At 39.2% G+C, this 19,344-nt stretch overlaps 1 protein-coding gene across 1 annotated transcript; it reads left to right on the plus strand.

The window, feature by feature from the left end:
* The first annotated feature begins 17,324 nt into the window (after positions 1 to 17,324).
* LOC107268591 lies at positions 17,325 to 18,191 on the plus strand. Its single transcript, XM_015741514.1, has one exon. It carries the CDS (start codon positions 17,325 to 17,327, stop codon positions 18,189 to 18,191), a length of 867 nt encoding a protein of 288 aa, XP_015597000.1.
* The last annotated feature ends 1,153 nt before the right edge of the window (positions 18,192 to 19,344 follow it).

Raw genomic sequence — 19,344 nt, forward strand, 5'->3', positions numbered from 1 at the left:
ATATTCCAAATTTCGAAAAGATGAATGATTTGGCAATAAATGTTGATGGAATAGAGTGCGATAAGAATAAGGGTAATAATGAAATAGTACCAATTTATCTAAGTAAAGAAAAATCAAGTAAAGAAAGGATTCATCTACTTATGCCAAAAACGGAAATTTACTCGAATGAAGATCTCATAGATTTCACAGATTGTAATGTTTACCATTTTGCTTGAATCCAAAATCTGTCTTGCTTATTGAGTTCTCAAATTTCAAAGCGCGAGCATCATACCAGACTGTGCGATAGATGCCTATGCCACTTCAAAACAAACTTCTTTCCAAAAACATAGACTCGACTATATAAATGTAAATAAATGTAGAGTGGAATTACCAAATGAAAAGGATAAAATTCTAAAATTCAAAAATTATAAACACAAAGAAGCTGAACCATTTGTTATATATGCTGACATTGAATATATTTTAGAGTCAGTAACGGATGTTTTTAGATCATCAAACACAACGATCTATCAGAAGCATGTTCCACACAGTATCGCGTACTATCTACAATGTAACTTTGACGACTCCATCTCCAAATTTAAAGCCAAACGTGGAAATAATTATATACAGTGATTTGTGAACGAATTAAAAAAATTAGGTCAATTCGTAGAATTTCACCTTAATCGCAACGTATCTATAGAACCATTGAATTTCCAACAGAAAAATGAATTTTATTCTACACAGATTTGTCACATTTCTGAAAAACCGTTCACATCTCGAGATGTCAAGCCTCGCGATCATTGTCACTTTACGGGTAAATATCGAGGTGCTGCGTATCAGAGTTATAATTTAAACTATAAGAACTCGCATACCGTTCCTGTTGTGTTTCATAACTTATCTGGTGTAACATGGTAGATTTTACCCCGTCAGGTCCTCGGCGGGAACTGTAGTGGTACGCGGGAAAACGCGAATCAGAAAAAGAATCCAGGCAAGAACCCACCACCTCAAGGGCTAACGAAGTTACGAATTTGTTGATTCTGATTCTGTTGTTTTGATTTTTGCTATGTCCCATGCCGCGAATATTGTATTCGCGGGCTTACCGAATCTCGAGAAGAACCAGCGAGGCATCATCAGCGTGGTAGGAACGAGGACGAAAGGCTGAGTGACGTCAGAGCGTCGGCGGGGCCCGAACTGCGCGCGCTGTAGCTCACGGCACCAATCACCTCGCAACTTGGATTAACTCTACGCACGATATCACCCGAGCTAAATGAATTGGTCTATGCGTACCGAGTAACTAGGAGGGAGCTATTACTCATTCCGCGTGACAGTTAAATTTTAAGAGTTTGTTAAATTTTATCGGATTGTACGACTGTATTTATCGAACTGTTAGAATTAGACTGTGCGGAATAGATCGCGAAATTTGTTCGTAGAAATTCGGATTAGGGCATTAGTTAAAATGGATATTGTCATTCATTTTGGTTTTAGACCCTCACAGCTTTTGTGAATTCTTTTGTTGTTTTAATCGCGATCTTATTGGGTTCATTATTTATTTTCGGAATTGTTAAATTTGGATTTTGTTGTATCCGCGTGGTCGCGTCCTAAATTGGCGCACGAAATAAATATCGAATTTGTCTTAACTCAGCGAAGATTCTCCGCCGGCGAGCCAACTTTGTGGCGTCCAGCGTGGGGCTCGAAGAAGCTGACGCACGAAATAAAGATCAATTTTGTTATTGTTGACCCAAAAAGCCGAAGTATTCATTTTGTTGAAGTTGTCCTCACTCTCGAAGATCCCCGACGCCTTCGCGGTGCTGAGTTAGCCAATAGAGGCCCGAACGAACGAATCGTAGGATTGATACGTGGTTCCCTTTTTGGAACCTGGCGCCCAACAATACCGTAGGTATTATTCTGAATTAGTATGTGTTAGCCCTGGGTTGCCTGGAACGCGAAGGAATCGCGTAAGTTGTGCGCCGGTCTATCTCTCAACTCCCGACGAGGCTTGATCGCGATTGGTACGTCACACTGTACGCATTTCTTGATTAAAGCCTCAGCAACATCCTTCGAAGGTTCAATGAACTTATTGCCAGTAAATAAAGAACGATATATATCCTTTACGAAAAGCGTTAAAGATACAATTGTAAATTTCAGATTTATCGATTCATTTAGGTTGATGCCAAGCAGTATTGATAAATTAGTATTTTATCTGAAAAGTAGTGAAAAATTAATCATACGTAAACATTGCAACAGTGAAGAAGAGTTTAACTTATTAACGAGAAAAGGTGATTTTCCTTACGATTACGTGGAAAGTTGGATAAAACTCGATGATGAGCAATTACCGCCTAAAGAAACATTTTATTCGGAATTAACACTAGATTGCCCAAGGAAGTCATTTTGACTGCTTTTTAATTTCAATTAGATAAACAATTATGTATATAATGACACAATTTCTTAGAATGTTGTGACTTTTTGTACAACATATAAATGCGTTTATTAATAATTGTAGTTACCTCCCCCCTCCTTCATTTCCGGTATATATATATATATATATGTGTTATACCTATATTGCCCAAAAGCAGTCATTTTGACTCGTTGGGAAATTTTAAATAATCAAAAGACTCTTATTATTGAATTGAGTAAATTTCTTATATGACCAGTTCGGCTCTGTATTGAAATAACAGTTTTCATTTTTTTTCGATTATCGTCACATGATAACATACAAGTACACGATAAATTGTCGATTTGGGCGTATACTTGATAAGTTGCACTTGCTCAATAAGCTAAAGTAGTACTTGTTATTCGAATCTTTATGTAGTGATACTTGTTCTAACAAGTTGTTTATTTTATTTCTTTTGCGCTCTAAATTCATGAAAGAAATGTCTAATAGAAGTGAGATATTGGAAATAATATAAAAAATATTAAAAATTAATTTTAAACAAATTTCTTTACACATTAGTTATTCTTTCACAATGCAGTCATTTTGACTGCTTTGGGTAATATAGGTATATACTAAATTTCAAGCTTTCTAGTGTTAAATAATGAAGAAATTTCAGAATCAGATTATGTATGTACATGATTCTAAAGTTTGGCAAACTTTTCACATAAAAAAATTGGGTGATTATTCTAATTTATATTTGAAAACGGATGTTTTACTTTTGGCTGATACCTTTGAAAATTTCAGACATAATTGCTCCTCTATATACAATTTAGATCCTCTTCATTAGTATACTGCACCAGGTCTTGCTTTTGATGCTATGCTCAAGTGTACTGGCGTTGAACTTGAGTTGTTAACCCACGTAGAGATGCTGCTATTCATTGAGAGAGGAATTCGAGGTGGCGTAGCTCAATGCTCAAACAGATATGCCAAAGTGAACAAGAGATTTATGGGTGCAGAGTTCGATCCAAGCAAAGAAGAATCGTATCTTATGTACTACGATGTAAATAACTTGTACGGTGCAGCTATGAGCCAATTTTTGCCATTTGACTCCTTCGAGTGGGAGGAAAATTTTGAAAAACTACATATTTGCAATATTCCCGATGATTCTCTTACGGACTATATACTCGAAGTTGATACAGAATATCCAATTGAACTTCAAGAACTCCATAGAGATTTACCACTATGTCCGGACCAGTATACTCCAGGTTCTAACAAATCAAAATTAATGACAACACTTCTCCCAAAAGAAAGATATATAATTCATTATCGAAATTTGAAACAGTATTTGAGATTAGGTATTAAGTTAACAAAAATTCACCGTGTTCTAAAATTTAGACAGTCACCATAGTTTAAGAAGTACATAGATCTAAACACTGAAATGAGAAAAAGGTCGAATAATGATTTTGAAAAGAACTTCTTTAAATTTATGAATAATGTGGTTTTTGGCAAGACAATGGAAAATGTAAGAAAACAAAAAGATGTTAGACTCATTACGAAATGTGATGGAAGGTATGGAGCAAAGGCTGTTATAGCGAAACCAAATTTCCATAGCTGCACTGACTTCGACGAAGATATGGTAATAATCGAGCTAAGTCGTGTTCAAATTAAGTTTAATAAGCCAATATATGCAGGATTTTCTATTCTCGATCTCTCGAAAATATATATTTATGACTTCCATTATAATTACATAAAGAATACGTTTGGTAACCAAGCTAAATTAATGTATACTGACACTGGCAGTCTTCTTTATCATTTTACCGTTCCGATTATATCAAACGTCATCTAGATAAATTTCATACTTCAGACTATCCCCCAGATAATGTTTACGGTATACCACTAGCAAATAAAAAAATATTGGGTTTGATGAAGGATGAAAACAATGGTAAAATTATGGCTGAATTTATAGGATTACGAGCAAAATTGTATTCTTTTAGAGTGTTAGGACAAGGCAAAGCTAAAAAGCGAGCTAAGAGGGTAAAAGGATTCACACTAAAGACAATCATATTTAACGATTATAGGCAATGTCTTTTATACCATACAAATTTAGTTAAAACTCAAAATTTAATTCAGAGTAAAAAACATAAAGTTTATACCGTACAACAACAAAAAATAGCACTGAGCTGGAATGACGACAAAGGGTCATTCTTCCTGGTACGACCGACACCCTTCCGTGGGGTTATAGAATGTAACATACATACAGGGTGTCCCAGAACTACTTTTGGACCGGAAAGTGCGCGATGGCTGGAGGTGCCTTGAGTACCCTCTCGCAAACCATTTGCCAAAATTCGCAATAGTTTTTAAATGAGAAGCATTTAAGTGGCACCAATAAAAACAAAGGATTTCCGCAGGTTACAGCAGCGTGGCGGGAGGTACACTCACGGATGCCAAAAATAGCTGCTTTGGAATAGCTTCCCACAAATTCCGCGCTTAACAAATGTTTCACAAGCTGAGCGGGCATCATTAGGATTCGTTGACAAACTACCGATATGGGCATGGGCGTGTCTTAGCTTAGACTGGAGTAGCAGCTACACGTGCAACTCGGCCTGTGAAACAATTGCTAAGCGCGGAATTTCCAAAGCAGCTATTTTTGGCATCCGTGAGTGTACCTCCCGCCACGCTGCTGTAACCTGCGGAAATCCTTTGTTTTTATTGGTGCCACTTAAATGCTTCTCATTTAAAAACTATTGCGAATTTTGGCAAACGGTTTGCGAGAGGGTACTCAAGGCACCTCCAGCCATCGCGCACTTTCCGGTCCAAAAGTAGTTCTGGGACACCCTGTATAAAGTTGAATATTTTTAATTTCGAACGTTTAAGAAATATTTAGGAAAAATCTAGGAAAAATAACGCTCGAATGTCTGAAATACATTAGTTCTTATGGAATTCTAACGTTGGGACACTGAAAAGGCACCTTGACTATCCCACCGCAGAAATTGCCATGGTTCTATTACAAGATCGAACTTATTCTCACATCCTTCATCAAAAGAAACGTAGGCACCTACGAACTCTCAGTTTTCTACCCTCGCTTTTGTTTCTTGACGGCTTTGGGCAGGATGACGTCAGCCGGAGACATACCTATTGGAAACAAGAAAAAAGCCACCGAGAAACAAAAGCGAGGGAAGAAAACTCAGAGTTCGTAGGTGCCTACGTTTCTCTTGACGCCTCGCTCTGATTGGTCAACTTTGACCTGCTCCCATTTAAAAACTATGACCTTCTGGACAAAAAGAAGGTCATTTGCGTGATCAGTGAAGCCTCCCGAACACCGCCATACCCACCGGGTCAGGTAATTTTGGACCGGAAAGTGAACTATGACCTTCCGGACAAAAAGAAGGTCATTGTCGTGATCAATGAAGCCTCCCGAATACCGCCATACCCACCGGGTCAGGTAATTTTGGAACACCCTGTATAATAAGAATGTACAAATGTAAAGAGTCTGTACAAATGTAAGAAAATATAAATAACAAGACGTAATAAATATTTTAGTTCTGATTTATTTTAAACACCTTAAAAATCCGACTTATCGATCCAACTATTGTGCGAACCATCGAACCCTAACCATTTCACAAATAGCTTGTTTCCACGTTTGCTCAGTATCTTCTCCACAAGATATATGTCGGGATACTTGACGCTGGTAAGTTTGTGTTTGTAGAAGCCGCCTTCGATGGAATGATCTTGGTAGTCCTTGAGATTTTACGTCATCGGATCGGTATTCTTCACTCGACTTACGGTGAAAATTTCAGTTCAATTGGGTGTGTAGCCTTTCTCGAAAATGTGTTTAAATTTGCTAATTCGTACTCGGTCACCGACTTTAAACTTTGATCGTTTAAGTGTGGACTTAACATTGAATTTTTTGTACACCCGTTGTAGTAGTTCCTTCTCGTTATGACCAGTCACATCCGTCGGCTTCATACCAATGGTACGATGCTTACTATTATTGTAAGAGGATACCAAGTCCGACAAGATATCCAGCCACCCGTGATTGCCCTGTAAGCTAAACTGCATCCACATCTTACTTTTCAGAGTACGATTAAAGCGCTGGCGGATCGATGCCTTCAAGTTAATGAATGTCGAGTACAGGGTAATACCATGTTTTTACATAAGATCCTTGAATTCGGAATTATAAAACTCTCGGCCTTGGTCAACATGCAATTTTTTCGAGTTACGACTCTGTGCCAGTATAGATCTCATAGCTGCTGTCACGTCTTTAGCGTTCTTGCTCTTCGTCGGCACGGTCCAAGCAAACTTTGAAAATATATCGATGGCGGTGAACAGATACTTGTATCCGTGGTTCTCTCTGGCGTACGCTGACATGTCAACGAGATCCGCTTTCCAAGTCATGTCTAGCCCACGGACGTCAACCTAGCGGCGCTGGTAATTCCTACTGGCAGGTCTATGCAGTTCCTTCACCACCGCTAACTTTTTTCCATCCATTCTCAAACGCACTCAGTCTGGCGTCCAGCTGAGAAATGATGAAAGAATTGCGAATAGCCCATTCTTGTTCTGGCTCGATATCACCTTGCAGACGTTTCAACGCTTCCTTGGTGGTAGAATCGAGAGACTGAATCATTAAGTTGTTGTTATCGATATCATTGCGCATTCCACAGTCATGTGAAACACGGTATTCAGTTCCTGCTTCACTACATTTTTCATCAGATTCAAGGTCACAGCATCGTTTTCCTCCTCGAGATTGGCGACGTTGCGCAGCCTCTTGTTATGAATGTCGTAGTGTCCAGCGGCAGTGAATTTGAATTCAGCGTCAGGGAGACCACGGCTACACGTAACCGCGGCCCTGCTACTCAACTGACGTCCAAACACGTCGACGCTCATATTCAAAGTGGCGATCGTGATCGTTTTATCCAATTAATAAATAGTACCCGCCTCGCGCAATTCTTCGATAATCGATACGATTTTGTTCGAGTGACTCGGTTTTCTAGCGTCCCGAGACGCAAGGAGCAGGTGAAGGCGGTCTACCAGTTCGTTGGGATCGTCCCAGTACACGTATCCGTTCGTCTGTCCTTGGCAGCGATCATGTACCGCGGTACTATACCTTTGCCCGTTACCTATACCTCTTGCTCTTACGAATTTCACCATCAGGATTATAGTACTTTCTATGTGCATTCGTCGTTAAAATAATGTTTTTGTAATTGTCCAAGTCATCCTGGGTTACACTAGTCTCGTCAGGTACCTTCCTGAACAAGAGTTCGATCAAACCCGTAGTTTTTAAGTAAGTCGTATCGCCTATATGGATTGTTCATGTTCGATAAAGGGAAAATACTCGACGCCGTCCACGGATCAATCGTTAAATCAATCGTTATTTTTTTTTTGTAAATTAAATTATGCCCAACCCTGGTCCAATATAATTCTGTTATAGGTCTTCGATCGCGGATTCCTCTTTGGGATGGTGCATTGACCGAATCCTCTTGGCCGTGAAGTTAGTGAGACGGGGAGAGGTAGTTGATAGGAGTCGTGACGTGTGCGGGTTTGTGGTGCTATAGTAAAATGCCACTCAGCATTACTGTCCGTATCGTCTTCATTCTTTCTTTGGCATGATCTCTCTTTCTTTCCGCTCATCCACCTGTAGTATCGCAGTGTAGATGTGATTCCTGGAAATATGACAGAGTGTGAGATATTGTGTGTAATCTGATAATTTCCCTTGGTTATTATAATCTGTAACTGACAATAAGTAACGCGCGTTCGTCGATTATCAGTTATAATGACCTCTCACTACTAGGTGTACCAAAGGGTGCTGTAGGGGCAGAAGGGGGTGAGGGTGGGGCGTTGAGTCGGACGTAACATGCTAATCAGAACATTTGCCCCTTTACACCGAATAATTTTTCTTTCAATATTCTTCGCATATCATGAAAGGTAATTATGAAATTTTAAGTGGTCAAGTTAGCTTTGACGTATAATAGTATAATAACAGTTAGCTTCACATTTCTGAAAGATAATGAAGGACCACTATATGCTGTAAACTAATGGTAGTTTGGTAGAAGGTAGAAGGGGGTATATATGATTATTGAAAATGTTATACGACATTTTGCGAAAAATAGTTAAGTATCACGTAGAAACATCTCAAGTTTATTTTATTTTCATCTTATTTTATTTATCCGTGTTCATTACTTCAAATGATATATCTGGATGGTATTTTGACATGCAACCTTAAATGAAATTATTATTACATTGCGTACGTAAATTTCTTCATATTTCCAAGCTGTTTCTTCACTTTATATTATTATAGATTGATTACATAGTCTTTTCAGAAGAATTACATGTTGCATTGAAACCTACATTTTTGTTTCAAATTTGGGATTATCTATATCCACTTCTTCATGCACTTCAAAGGAAAATAGGCTTACATAACATTATGATTAAACGAACTGACCTGGAAGTGAAGTTCTATCATAATTGTATGAAGCGCCTCTTCCGAAGAGATCAGTGTGTAGTGCCCCTATTATACACCGATGTCGCCATAATCTTTTCAGTTCATTCTTTCTATTCTGGTCCGTTCCCTTGACTATATCGGCCGGATAATCATAAATTCAAAGTACTGCCGTAATCACCAGTTGTTCTAATCTGAATATCATCAGAAAGAAAGGAGAAACCTAATGGGTGAGATTGATCTCTTCGGAAGAGGCGCTTCATACAATTATGATAGAACTTCACTTCCAGGTAAGTTTGTTTAATCATAAAATTGTATTTCGCGCCTCTTCCTCAAGATCAGTGTATAATTATTTAAAGTTTATTACGGCAGAGTTCTATTTCACAAATTTCACGAACTTGTATACATGTAAGAAAAAAAAAATTATCTATGAACAAGTCTTTTTTACTTTATTTTTATTTTTTTTTTTTTTATACAGATGTGTTTTATACAGGCGAATATTGATTACTATCTTATTCAACGCCTCTGTCTAAAATGACTTTCGCGTACGTATCCTTATTCCCGACAATATTTCGATCGTAAAACCTGGCGAAGGTACCTGATTCTTCTGTCCAGCCTGCTGCTTTCTTAATAGTGTCTATAGTAACGCCTCTTCTTTTCGCTGATGAAGTCGACGCATGGTGTGTATTATAGGCATCGAATAATTTTGTGTCCACCCCGCTTTCTTAAAGCAAATAATCAATAAATAAGCAATAATTTCTCTACAAATAATCGAGTTTTCGTTCCTCGCATCTCTTTTGTCCTGTTTAAATACGCTTTTAAGGCTGACGCTGCGCAGATATTTTGGTTCTCTGTGTAAAAGGAGATGTTCAAAATTGGATGTGTCTTATTTATCTTCGAAGTTTTCAATCTATTCAGTATCTTAATCTCGATCAGCCTCTTAGATTTTTCGATATTCCTAATATGAATCGATGCAAGCATCTGCATACGCTGTGCGGTCACTAAAGCCAACAAAGTAACGAGTTTAAGCGAGAGATTCTCCAATGAAATTGTGTCATTTGAACCCCATTGCGAAACGTGACTCAGAACAAAACGTAGGTCCCATGTCAACTCGTATTTCGGTTTTCCAGTTCTGAGTTTTGAAATGCTTTTAAACAATCTCCGTACTGGATCATTTTCCCTCAATTCTGGCCCGCGTAACAAGGCAATTGCCGAACGGCAGCTATTCAAGGTGCCGTGATAAGCGTCCCTTTCGAACTTCGCAGGCAAAAAACTTATTACTTCCGATGTATGGAATTGGTACGGATCTGCGTCTTTTTCACGGCCAAATCTCCACCACTTTTTAAACAGCTATTATATTGCCTGAGCGATGTCTTCGACAACGATGGCAGCATGATGATGGTAAGCGCTTCCTCCGGTACATTTTTCATTTTTAACGCTTCTCGGACAGCACGCCTGCAACCAGGGTAGTCCTCCTCCAAAGTGGGTGCGGCTCCCTATTCAGAGAACGTAAAAGGTTCAAGTTTGGTCTAAGATAAATCGGTTCGCAATCTATCATAGCAGTGAAAACTGGAAACCAAGCCTGAGCTAACCAATGTGGTACTGCCACTATCCTTCTAGCATTTTGCTCTTTTTCAATACTCGCAAAATGATTGCGAACGGCGGGAAGGCATAAAAAAACCACTGACTCTAGTCGATAGTGAACGCATCAACTGGGATGGAGCCCGGATCTCTTGACCAAGATACATAGCGTTCACATTTGGCATTTGTTCGCGTTGCAAATAAATCTGTCGTAGGCTTGCCGAATTCTTTGACTATATGGCGGAAGGCTGAACGCGATAAGGCATGTTCTGTTTCTGGTTCGAGACTTCTAGATTCAAGGTCAGCTTCAAAATTATCTTGAGATGATATAGATGATGCAAGAATCCAAATGTTTCTATTCTCGTACCATAACGAAATCTCTCTTGCCAGTTTACACAATAATGGAAATTTAATACCGCCTATTTTGTTTATATACGCGATTGCGGTCGTGTTATCGATCCTTAAAAATAGATCGCAGTCCTTCAGATTCGTGGCATAGCATTTCAGCGCAAAAACGGCTGACAGCAACTCCAAATAGTTGAAATGGTAACCTAGTTCCTTCTGGCTCCAATGGCCGTGTGTTCGGTTACCCTCGCAACACGCTCCCCATTCTGAACGCGATGTATCTGAGGAAATTTCAAGGACCGATCTGAAGGGTTGCCTGCTCCTCGAGTCCCTTCCGCGAGCTGTGGGCGCATAACCTTGTTCTCGTCGTATATAACGGCTGCGCTTAGAGTATTTGTTGTCGTTTTGATAATTCACCTCTCTGTCTTGGCTTCTCTCGTTTCTACGATGCCCACCACTATATCAACGACTGTGAGACGCGTCCCAGTCGTTATGGTCGTAGTTTCTCCTACTACTACGAGATCGACTGCGTGTCGGCAGCCTTCTCGAGTAATGTCTTCGTTCACTTGTTTTGGTGAGACGAAAAGAATAAAGAAACTCGTGATAAAATGTTATGAAAGGAGTGGCAAAAGAAGAATTATTTTTCCTTTTATTTATTATTTTTTTTTGAGGTTCTGTGTTCTCGCCAAGCAGTTGTACCGTTAGGCATTTTTTGAGGTTGTGTTTCCGCGAAGTGGTTATACCGCCACGCAAAACATCGCATCATTCGACTATCCTTTTCTCGCAATCGTTGGACGATTGTAAAAAGGAATATTACGTGGGCTGATATGTGGCATGATGAACACATTAGATGTTGAACATCGATGTAACACCTCTTATGGTTAATAGATTAGACCAAAAAAAAACCCATTTCTTGCCTTTCGCTTTGACGATATCGCACGAGACCTCGACGACGCGTGGTCGCCATTGTTTGTCTGTTCTCGTACATAATTAATACTTACTGTGATTATCTCCATATTCCCCTTCAGTCTGTCTCAGAATTTGTTCTTCTAACTACTCAACTCGTTCCGTAATTTTTTTGGATCCTCGTCGTCCGACGAACGATGTTTGTTTCTTCTTTTCCCCATTTTCTTTTGGAATTTCTCAATCAGACGTGTGACGTGATTGGTACAAAGAAAAAGAATGATTACCGGGTCGATATGGACAAGGGAACGAACCGGAATAGAAACAATGAACTGAAAAGATTGTGGCGACATCGGTGCATAGTAGGGGCACTACACACTGATCTCTTTGGAAGAGGCGCGAGATACGACTCATTTAAATGCCATTCAAATCTTACAACGACGTTATAATATATTTACATTTCAAATCTGAAAAAATGTGCCTAGAATTTCTTTAATATAACCAAAAGAACAAAAACTTGTGATATGCCCTACAAAAACACTTTTATGTAAAAAAAACTCGCCAAGTAAATCGTAAATCTTCAAAATGTGAATTGAGACCGATTAAGGTTTTGATAAATTATTATGAAACAATCGATTCACTGTATTTGAGAGAATTTAAAATAAAAAAGAAAGCATGATCAAAGACTACAATAATAGTTTATCTATTTATTTTTTGTTTGGTTAACTGAATTATGATTGATTACTGCAGGATTTTCTAACAATATGGTATGGGCGGATGGCCTTCTCGTTTTTTATGATATCTTTCGATATCTCGAAGAAGCAATGCTCAGATGGAAGAATACCGAACTGGGCCTTTTTCTATCCCCAGAACTACAACGTACAGAAGCATTTGAACGCGATCTAGAATATTATTTGGGAAAAGGTTGGAAAGAAAACTACACTCCTAGGTAAAGTTTTTCATATTTCTTAATAATTTTATAATCTATTATTTCATTACAGAAATTTTGATATTGTTAAGTAATTTGAATAACATTCTGCGTCAGACTTATTACAGACACTTCGATTTTTAGAGAATAAATATTAATTGCACGTTCTATCTTATTATGTGAAATCTTTTTGTAATTTATATCTAATCTGTAAAATCAATTGAATTGACATTATGTTCAGATTTATTTACAATAATATTTTATAATTTGTCGTAATTTTTTTTTCTTGTGCTGCAGGAGCAGCGTCATAAAATATTTGACTCACTTGAAGAACACAGAAGATACAGATCCTATACTATTAATTGCATATGTTTATCACCTTTATATGGGTTTATTGAGTGGTGGTATTATTTTAAGAAAAAAGAGACTTTTCGCACAAAAATTGCGACCGTTCACAAATGCAGTTACGGATGGTGATCATATAACCGAATTCAACGATTCGATTTATCATCTGAAGCAGAGTTTACGATCTACAATCAATAATATTGCAAATACTTTGGACGAAGATACAAAAAATAGGCTTATATTGGAAAGCAGAATAGTATATGCTCTTAACAATGACCTTATTCGAAGTGTTCAAGGTGCAAATAGTGTCGTCGCAAAAAAACTGATTTATTTTGCAAGTATCATCTTTTTTTTCTTCGTATATGTAATAGTTTTCAAATAATAGAATATAGTTGTTACGTCCAGCGAAACTAAGCCACCCAAAAATTTCCTGACACCCAAAAATTATAATCGGTCTTCATGAATAAGTATAGTATATCTTCTTCAATAGGATAAGTTCAGAAGTGTGTGTGGGTGCGTGTGCGTGTGCGCGAATCACGAGAGAGTGGGAGGAGGAAAGCGAGAGGGCAAGGGCGAGAGATTTATTTTTTTATTTATTTAGCTTTCTCAGCTATTTATCTTAAATATAGTGTCTTACTAGCTAGTTAAGTAATATATTATGAATTTATTACATATTCTTTTAACATATGCTGAGATGTAGTAAACTTATCACATTGCTTTAGTTCTATCCGTAACGCATTATACATTTTGATTCCTTCGTAAAATAGACTCGTTTGCGCACTTGTTCTTCGAAATTGTATTCAAATGTCCCCCGTTTGTCTTATCCACCTTTCGTTTCCGTCTCCTACTAAAACTATCTTATTTTTTAAATGCTCAGGTAACATAACTTTTACCAATTTGAAAACAAATATACAGACATTGTAATATAATCTCTGTCTTATAGACATAAACTGCTACGCGTGCAGCCTTCTTTCTACCTTTGTATATCTATCACATTGCAGTATGACTCGCAGACCCCGGTTCTGCGCCACTTGCAGTTTAGTCAGCTGAGTCTCCCCCATACCTGCTAAAATCGTAGCACAATACTTTAAATGTGTATCTCTCTAGCATAACCCGATATGTCGTTACCAATTCTATTTAAGAAACTTATTTTTTCCCCTATTTTCTTTAACATATATTCACAGTGTTCCTCAAATCGGAGTTTACTATCAATAATTACTTCGAGGTATTTGGTATTTTCCACCCTTTCTAACATATTGCCATCAATACATTGTAATGTAATATTTTTTCTCAATTCTTTTCTTGTACTTTTAATTATCATGAACTTGGGTTTAGTAACGTTCATTTTTAACTTATTTACATTGTAACACCTGTTCCCGGATCTCCTAAAACTGATTAAATATAACTAGATCCAGCAACAAAGGAGTATCTTCGCTCGCTCGATCTTAGATCATCATATCCATGAGCAATACACAAATTCGCGCGATATGCCGATGGGCGCCAGGCATCCAGTGATGCCAACAGGGAAAATCAGAGAATGTATCGAGATAGCTAAAAAGACCAGGATCCGATCGATGCGTCGCGGAAATCTGACTAGCTCAGCCCCGATAGGTATAGGAGAGGGGTGGGGTAATTAGGAAGTAAGAGCTGTAAGCCAGTTTTACCTGACCAAAACTTAACAATTTATTGCACCTGGCAACCAAGATATAATACACAACAGAACCCGATAAAGATACGAAAAGCTACCAGAGGTAGTCGCTATGTTACTTAAGAGTTACAGATATTGGAAATGGATGAAAGGTAGCCTATGAGTCCCAACAGGTAATAAGCGTAACGTTTAGTACGCGGGCCTAGAGACAGTCAACAGAAGGAGTATGTACGCACAGAGGTGGAATTTTACAGGGACGTACTCACGGACGGCGAGAAGATGTAATATAACGCACGTAAGCAGCACGACAAATCTGCCGATTCCACTATTACTTTTCCTAAGTCCCCGTTCGCATTCCAGGTAACACAGATAATCACGATAATCGATGTAATAAAATAAGAGCAGTCATTAAAACAGAAAAAGTAAATAAATTGTCAAAAGTTAAGATCCCGGTAAAATAAGATAAAGAAACACACGTAAAATAATAAGAACAAATATTTGATTCAAGGATTTGATTCTGTTACTGAGGGAGTTTCTAACTAACCGAGGTAGCGTGTAACTAAGTACCGAGGGCTCAAGTAGCCGAGACGAGATTTATGCTATCCCAGGTAGCCGTTCTTATTACAACCCGTACGAGGAAATCTTACACAGCGCGATCCGATCAACCAAAGAAAAATATGATACACTCACGGAAATATCCGATCGAGTATACTCACGCAAATTAACGAAAACGTAATACAAAAGAAACTTGACGGACGATACAAAACAGGCTCTTTGCCATAGCCGCAATCAGGAAAACCACCACTAGATACAATTAGCACTGTACTCGTGAACTAGCATAGATAAATTATTAATCCGGCAACGAAGCTCTTCAATAGACGCTTACTTAGGCCCTTAGGCCGGATTTAGCCAATCTCGTGCTACTAGGTAGCGTCTAATAATATTACTCACGTAGGCAGTGTGAAGAGTTTCGAACCCGGTTACAAGAAAGATAGCTTGCCAGATAGTACAGAAAAGAAGATCTTGCACAGAGAAACCTTCCGTTTGGTCTCCAGAGCGATGAATAAAACGTCCACCTGTCAGATCCACAACAAAAGAGAACGATTCCGATTCTTTTCGCAATACCCGGGGTGCTATCCTCCCACCCAAACCTTAATTTGGCGATTATGATTGGTCAATTACTCCTCGCGTTTATTTCCGCCAATCCCAGATTCTTATTGATAATATATTGCCAGGATTTAGAGTCATTAACCCTATCAGGTAGCTTAAAGTTGGAGCGGGTGCGCGCATTCCCCGCGCGGCCTTCTGGGTAGTAGTAGTTCGCTAGCGGTACGACGTAGGACGGTACTGGCGTCTTCCGCGCTGTCATGCCGCTGTCCGCATGTTGTCGTTGTGATGTTTTGAAGTGTGCTTGTTGCGAAATGTCTTTGGAGTTATATGAGGATGCTTCGGAATGGTGTTGGGTCAGTCCGAATTCCCGTAATTAGCCGGGGCTTGCTAGTGCAGGTAACCAGGATGACCGGCTGTAGGTAACGTATGCAGTTCCTCCGCAGGTAAGTGAACCTTTTCCTCTGCTCCGTATTTTGTATCCTGATGGTCCTCGCTCCGCGTCTTTGGGAGAAAGCCTTATCGTGCCCACAGGGCACAAGGATCTCCTAGGACGGGAAACGAGGCGAAGTGTATTCACCTGTGGTTAGTCCGGACTCGCATTCGGATGTCAGGTAGCAGGAGCACATCGATAGAAGCAGCAGATGTTTCGTGGCGTATAGATAGGTAAGACGATAACCCCTTTACAGGGAATTCTAATGTTGGCGGCAGCTGCGATATTGGTGGTGTGCGTTAGCTGTTTGAGTTTGGCGGGCTCCAGCAGTGGTGATCGGGTCGGTATGACAGTCCCGTTGGGGTCGGCAATGTCGTCCCGCGCAGGCATCCAGCTTCCTCGTGTTCCGTGTTGGCGAGTATATGCTTGTTCATAGTTACAAGTTAAAATTAGACATAATTAATTTACAGATCTTATCTTTTCTAGGTGGTCCCCCGACCCTCGCCAGTGGACGCTTATCTAACAGCGGGATGTAAATCCAGCCCGCACTCCAACTTCCCACTCTCCCTCTCTCTCGCTCTCCCCCTCTCCAACTTCCCCCTCTCCCCCCCTCTCTCTCAGTACTGTCTAAATCGCTCTACCTTCTTTTGAACACATTACTGCTGTATCCTGCCGACGGGCTCCTTTGTTGTAGGAATTAGCTGGCTAATTATTGCTTGTCACAAACCACACATCAATCTCTGTTCTGGAAACAAGTTTGATTCTGATTTTTGTGGAAATTGGCAACTCTAATTCCTAACCTTGCTTGGATGGGACCATTGTTTATGTCATATCACTGCCTACCCATGCGCCTGTCTCTGCTGTCGCGTCGCCTATCATCTGCTAGTGACATCTGTGATGATCCATGTTTTCTATCCTTCTACTGGACGTCTATTATCATCAATCAGGAGTGACATCTACAGTGATTCCAGATCATCAACTTTCCACTCTTTGCCAGCGTCGGTAAAGTAGTGTACACGGTGCTGTGACCGATTTACGAGCCTACTACTTAATCCATTGCCTCTGTGATAATATTGGTACTGTATAAATTCATCGTTATTTATGCAGCGTACTTGTTATAAGTGTGTTAAATCCATTGCGGGTCAATCTCTCACATGAACTGTATGTGAAAGTTCTTTCCACCCTGGATGTGCTAAGGCTTACATAACCACTAGATCTGTCAAAACCTGTTGCAAAGACAACTTATCCAGGATGTCTTCAACACCTCGGTGTACGCCTGATCTGCAGTCTCTGAGTTTGCCATTATCAACGCTAAACCCTGTCTCTTCTTGCTCGTCTGGACAACCAACTACTAACGATCTACTTCAATCTCTTATATCACAAATTAAAAAATCTGACGAGAAAATCACTGTATTTATTACTGGGCAACTGCAAACAAACCAGGAGATCAACGAAAAACTAAATAACTTGAATAGAATTGCTGATACAGTAAATCAAAATTGCCAACGTATTTCTAATCTAGAACAGAACTATGCCACTCTATTGCAAGAAATTCAATCACTGAAGGCTCAACTGTCCGGTATGTCAGATTCGTCTTATACCAAACTGCACGAGCGTGAGGACAGCGAACTTATTCTGTCTAGCGTACCTGCTAGAACGACAACAACTCCTGTTACTCTCGTTAGCAACGTCTTTCAAGCTCTTGGCGTACCCGAACGCTCTAGCCACATATTAGCTGTTAGATGCATCAGTAATAAATCTGATCTTCCTGCTGCATCAACTCGATCTTCTTCTCCGCCAGAAATGTCTCGAGCTACAACCGCATATATTGTCACTTTAACATCGGTTGCAGTCCGCGACATAGTTCTAACGAAAAAAAGAAATAAACGTGACCTAAGACAAAACGAGGTCTGTGACGGTGGTTCTAATCGTCAGATTTATATTAATGAGCTCCTTCCAGCTTCTACCTATAACTTACTTCGTCGCTCAAAGGCTCTTGCCAAGGAAAAATCCTATAAATTCGTGTGGTGTAAAAATAACACGATTTTTGTGAGAAAAGACAATGGTTGCCCTCCCATCATGATTCAAACAGAGAACGATTTAAATAAACTAGTCTGACTGGCACCTGCTAGCACAGATACATCACCTCTGTCATTGGCGGCTACTCCAACTTCACGAAACGCATTATCTCATATCAAGATTGCTCAATTCAATGCTCACTCCCTATTAGCGCACTTTAAACAAATAAAAATACTAGTAACAGATAACATCTTTTATATCGTATCGATAGCGGAAACATGGCTACATTCACATATTCAGGATGCTCTAGTTCATATACCAAATTATTATCTAATCCGTAATGATCGAGAAGGCAAGGAGGGCGGTGGAGATGCTTGTTACATCCACAACTCACTAAAAGCTAATATTCTTCACACGTCACCCAGTCTTTTTAGTAACTCGCCTGAATTTATCATATTTGATATTAAATCTCCGAATTCCGAAACGCTACTCTTTGCATCCGTGTATCGTAGGCCTGCTGGTCGTTTCCTTCACGAATTTATATCTCTTATCATCTGTCTGGCTCATGCGTATAAAAACATCGTTATCTCGAGTGACTTAAACTGTAACATTTTTAATAATACCTCTGAAATCCAACACCTATTAGAAATTATTTTTTTGTCGTCTCTACATCTGGTTGAGACTGGCCCTTCTTTTCATACAAGCTCCTGTGATTCTTGGCTTGACGTAATCATTGTGGAATAGTAGGGACAATCTACTCTTATTCTACAAATCAGATGTTCCATTTATAAACGGACATGATCTAATTGCTATTGACTATGACTTCGATACTGGTGCAACGAATGATATTGTCTTTAGGCGTCGTAGTCTGAAAAATTTCGATCATGAAAACTTCTTGAATAATTTTCGAGCATTGCTACCGCTGCCAGAGCTTGTTAACACTGAGTGCCAAATTCAGCATTAAATAGATTTGTTGGTAGCCTCTGTAACAAATTGTGTTGCCAATGTGTTCAATCTACATGCTCCGCTTCACTGTTTCTCAGTTTCGAAACCAGCTACGCCCTGGCTGTCATCTGAACTGGTAGCACGCATTAAAATTAAGAATTCTATCTATAAGCAAGCAAAACGTGCGAATAGTTTACTTGGCTTTGCTATATTTAGATCATATCGAGATAATTTAACTGCTGATCTCCGAAATGCCAAAGATAGATATCAATTCAATAGACTTTGTTCTATCATTGATCCTAATAAA

The sequence above is a fragment of the Cephus cinctus genome, unplaced genomic scaffold (genome assembly GCF_000341935.2).
Source record: "Cephus cinctus unplaced genomic scaffold, Ccin1 Ccin1_scaffold0565, whole genome shotgun sequence".
Classification (NCBI taxonomy): domain Eukaryota; kingdom Metazoa; phylum Arthropoda; class Insecta; order Hymenoptera; family Cephidae; genus Cephus; species Cephus cinctus.